Source organism: Oncorhynchus kisutch, linkage group LG1, assembly GCF_002021735.2.
Source record: "Oncorhynchus kisutch isolate 150728-3 linkage group LG1, Okis_V2, whole genome shotgun sequence".
NCBI classification, from domain to species: Eukaryota; Metazoa; Chordata; class Actinopteri; order Salmoniformes; family Salmonidae; genus Oncorhynchus; species Oncorhynchus kisutch.
The window spans coordinates 15,241,631-15,246,148 of NC_034174.2; the positions used below are offsets into that span (position 1 = coordinate 15,241,631).

Here is a 4,518-nt window from a genome sequence, read left to right on the forward strand (position 1 = left end):
TTAAGGTTCATTGCTTAGCTAGCTAGCTAGCTAGCTACATGTCTTAACAAAAGTCTCCACTATGCAAGTAAACATTTCAATAGAATGTCAGTGTGACAACTGTTGATAGATGTAGCTGGTAAATTCGCTCTGGCTAGCTGCTCCAATTTTAGAGCACTCTTGTCTGTGTGCCAGAGAGCAAAATAACTGATGAATTTATGAACACTCAACATCCGTTGAATATGTCCGGTGTCAGTAAACGTTGGTAAAAAAGCGCAAATTGCTGCCAGCAGCACAGTTGCCGTCACGAAAGCACGGGATAACATAAAAACAGCCTAACCAGCTCTGCTAGGGAGAGTTAAATGGTCAGTGAGCTGTTCTCTCGCTTGTGTCTAGAAGTAGCTAGCAAGCTAGCAAATGTTAGTCAGTTAGCTTGGACGCTTGACTGCTGTTGTTAGGACAGAACGCTCGGGTCAACCCTTAAAGAGATGGGTGGGAATAAAGCTTAAGAGGGTGTGAATGATGCTGAATGGGTGTAGAAAAAGAAGAGCTCTCCAGTAGGTACCAAATAATTCAAAGACCATTTTCTCAAAAGTGAGGTTACAAGTTTATCAACTTTCAGAGCAGAATTACTTTCCCATTGTTCTTCAAATGCAGTGTATGATATACCATTTTGTAGTTCTGTGTCTGCTTTTATCCAATGTAAAGACACCATTTCATATTTTGCTACATAAGACTGAATCAAGGCGGCCGGTCACATATATTACTATTGTGAGTGTCCCAGAATTACTTTTACTATGTTACGTTTAGTCTATGAGACCAGGCTGCTCTCCCTGGTCTGGTCCCCCCAAAATAACATAGTTTTAATACCCTACACCTTTTTCAGAGGCTAAAGGTCCTCACTTACCATTAAGTCAATTTATATTGCTGCTCTTTTGATTTCTTGTTGATTGGTAGTCAGTATAATATTTGTGTTTTATGTGTAAAGGATAATATATTTTTCCCTTGAGATTGCGCATTCTTTCCTGGTATGGGATGCGTCTGAGATGTATCTGATAGCAATGCATATTTGGCAACTGTTTGCAGGGAGGCGTATCCCACAGCGGAATTCCATTTGCCAAGAATGCTTGGGTCTCCTCTTTTTTACCCCTTACAACCCGGAGTGAGTGTGTGATCGCTTGCTTTCATGCGTGAGTGAGAAAATTGCTTTCCTTCAAGTGACTTCAGATGAGAATCTCAAGCGAGAAAAAAAGCAATATTTGATATGGCATAGGACAGAAAAAAAATAGATTGTGCAATCAAAACCAGTGCGTACTTCCTTGCGGTAGGCGGGGCATGAGGAGTATATGCGGAATTGTGCTCCAGGTGTGCGTCTTGTCCCAGGACCATACAGAAAGTTCACATGGAGTTTCTGAAATTGCTCCATACATCAACACGTGCACAGAACATAACTGGACCGCATGTAGCCTAGTGCCACAGACAACATCAAAGACAGCCAGTGTTGTGTCTGGGAATCAAGACTTTAGTTATCTGGAGACACGGCATTATACGCACTCAGGTATGTACCTGGCAATCTGGCTGGCATATTACTTTACACTAATTCAGTGCATTCATCATTTCTTTATTATCAACAAGTGTGCATGTCGGTTGTATTCTAGTATTCTAGTACTCTACCAAAACATCCCAAGGATTTTTCATCCAATTGTTTGTCTTGTGTTTTTCTTCATCTTCCAGTTATCTAAAAAAGTACGACGTATTAGCCTATCCGCTTCTCTTATTCTACACAGAAATGGATAGCCTACAAAGTATCATAAACACAATTCTGTCAATCACATATCTATAACATAACCTTTATTTATGGAGGCAAGTCAGTTAAGAACAAATTCATGTTTCATAATGACGGTCTACTCCGGCCAAACCTTCCTCTAACCCGGCCAATTGTGCGCTGGTCTATGGTACTCTCGATCGGTTTTTATACAGCCAGGGATTGAACCAGGGTTTGTAGTGACATCTCTAGCACTGAGATGCAGTGCTTTAGACCGCTGCGCCACTCAGGAGCCTGTAGGCTATAATCAACGATTATAGACCACATATAAATGTTGTGATTAGAGGCTGAATTGTGTTTTATTCTGTAGTGTAGGCCTATTTTATATTCAGACAGCATTTTGGTGGAGGTGCTATATTACAGGAAGTTACTGAAACGTCACCACTTTCATCTAATCTTTCATTCTGACATCTAACTCATGTGACCATGGTTCTACAAACACTTTATTATCATACATCTGTCAGACACTGTAATGAAACAGATGAAATAGGGTTACACCAAGTGATTTAGCTATTGTTTTTTGTTCATTTGATGAAAGAGAGACTCTGAAACGCAAAACAGTGCATTTCCACAGTTACGTCAACAGGGAGCATGTTTTGTCTTGTACAAGGTAGATTCTTGACCCACTTTGGTGTTTCCCATAGAGTGGAACTCTAATGACTCAGTCTGGACTGCTACTCAAACACTTACGTTATGCATACCAATCCTTTTGGATAAATATCAAATCATGTTTATAGTTTTAGCACAAAATGCCACTCCCTCAACCACAGATTGTATCAGCAATCCCATCCCCCAATCCCCCAATAATACCCATACTATCTTCTCTCTTTAAAAACATGAGCAGAGTAAACAAAACAGACTCACTCTGGTCATATAAATCAGACTAGCAGAGTAAACATTGCACTTAGGAGATATTTTTTCTCATCCCCCCCTTTTTACAAGATTAGTACATCAAACCACTAGTTCACTGTTGTAAATGGGTTAGAGAGTTATTATAAATTCCTTCTAGTTCATCCTCTCTCTCTCTCTCTCTCTCTCTCTCTCTACAGCTCCTGCTGATCACCAGAATGTTCAGGAGGATATGTTCTCGTGGTTGTAGGTAACAGGCAGTAGCAGTGGAGATGGTCCCCTGGGCCAACTTCCTGGTGACATGCATATGGATACAGACCCTCAAAGCCTCAGGACTGGACACCTGTCCCAGGACCCCTCGCAAGGAGGTGGATTTCACCATTAACTACTCAATACCCCACTTCCAGACAGCCAAACCCATCCAGAACATAGTGGTTAACCTGTACATGCCTGAGGTTTATGTGGCTTCTCAGAATGTGATTGAGGCAGTGAGTGGAGAGCTCAGTAAGTTATGGGAGCTGAGGACAGGCCCAGTAGGCAGCCCGGAGTGTCAGACCTGTGGCCTGTGTGACATCGAGGCCGATCTTGAGGACTCAGTAGACACGGATAATGAGGTCCTGCTCTTGGACCCATCACCTTATCTTAACTCTCTGTACTCCTGTGGGAGCTCTCAGCATGGGATCTGTCATTTACATGAACTTAGCTCTAATGATACACCACCTAAATCTGAATGTCTCTTCAGGAAGGATGCTAACTCTCCGTCCCTTTGCCCTGACTGCCTGGCCAGCCCCCTGGGCACTGAGGTCATCATCGTGGAGCAAGGCTACACAGCCTACTTCTTTGTAGCGGCTACACTCAATGAGCGTGTGGCACAGAGGTACGGCAGACCGTCCTTATCGGTGCGCCGGCCACTGTCGACCCTGGATGGCTTTGAGATGGTCATGCAGGGTCTGACTGTGCTCCCTAAACTACAGAACTCCTACCAGATCGACTACATCTACAGCTTCTCCACACAGGACTATGTCTACTTCCTGTCTGTCCAGAGGGAGAACCTCCTGGACTCATATCAGACTCGGTTGGGCCGTCTCCCGGTGAAGGACACGGAAGCGTGGCTGTACCGTGAGGTGGTGCTGGAGTGTCGCTTTGAGCCCAAACGCAGGCGGAGGAGGAGGGGGGGGAACAATATTTTCCAGGATGTGGTGTATAACGGGCTGCAGGCGGCCCACTTCAGCCGGGCAGGGAAGGAGCTGGCAGAGGAGCTGGGGGTGGGGGAGAAGGATGACATCCTCTATGGAGTGTTTGCAGTGACAGATGGCTCTGGGAAGCCCTACAGTAACTCAGCCATGTGTGCCTTCCCCATGCCCAACGTGAACAGGGCCATCGACCGGGGAGCGGAGGACTGCTGCAGGTCCAGCACAGAGCAGCTCTCCAGGGGGCTCTGCCACTTCCAGCTCTGCGAGAGCTGCCCTCATGAGGTCAGTGACAGGCCTACTCAACTCCGCTCTGTTCTGCTCTGTTCCGCTCTGTTCTGCTCCGCTCTACTCAGCTCTGCTCTGCTCTGTTCTGCTCTGCTCTCCTCCGCTCTGCTCCGCTCTACTCAGCTCTGCTCCGCTCTGTTCTGCTCTGCTCTACTCTGTTCTGCTCCGCTCTGTTCTGCTCTGCTCCGCTCTGCTCCGCTCTGTTCTGCTCTGCTCCGCTCTGGTCTACTCAGCTCTGCTCCGCTCTGTTCTGCTCTGCTCTACTCAGCTCTGCTCCGCTCTGGTCTACTCAGCTCTGCTCCGCTCTGTTCTGCTCTGCTCCGCTCTGGTCTACTCAGCTCTGCTCCGCTCTGTTCTGCTCTGCTCCGCTCTGTTCTGCTCCGCTCT

General features: G+C 46.1%; 1 protein-coding gene across 2 annotated transcripts in view; it reads left to right on the forward strand.

The window, feature by feature from the left end:
- Nucleotides 1-1,138: 1,138 nt before the first annotated feature.
- The window catches only part of LOC109898839 (macrophage-stimulating protein receptor), a 30,346-nt gene continuing 26,966 nt past the window's right edge, over nucleotides 1,139-4,518 (forward strand). The window contains exons 1-2 of one of the 2 annotated variants that reach the window (XM_020493917.2): nucleotides 1,139-1,537; nucleotides 2,854-4,128. In XM_020493917.2, coding sequence (XP_020349506.1) covers nucleotides 2,926-4,128 — 1,203 coding nt within the window. In that variant the 5' untranslated portion in view covers nucleotides 1,139-1,537; nucleotides 2,854-2,925. The remainder of the gene's footprint in view (nucleotides 1,538-2,853; nucleotides 4,129-4,518) is intronic. The other variant, XM_020493907.2, reaches the window with a different exon arrangement.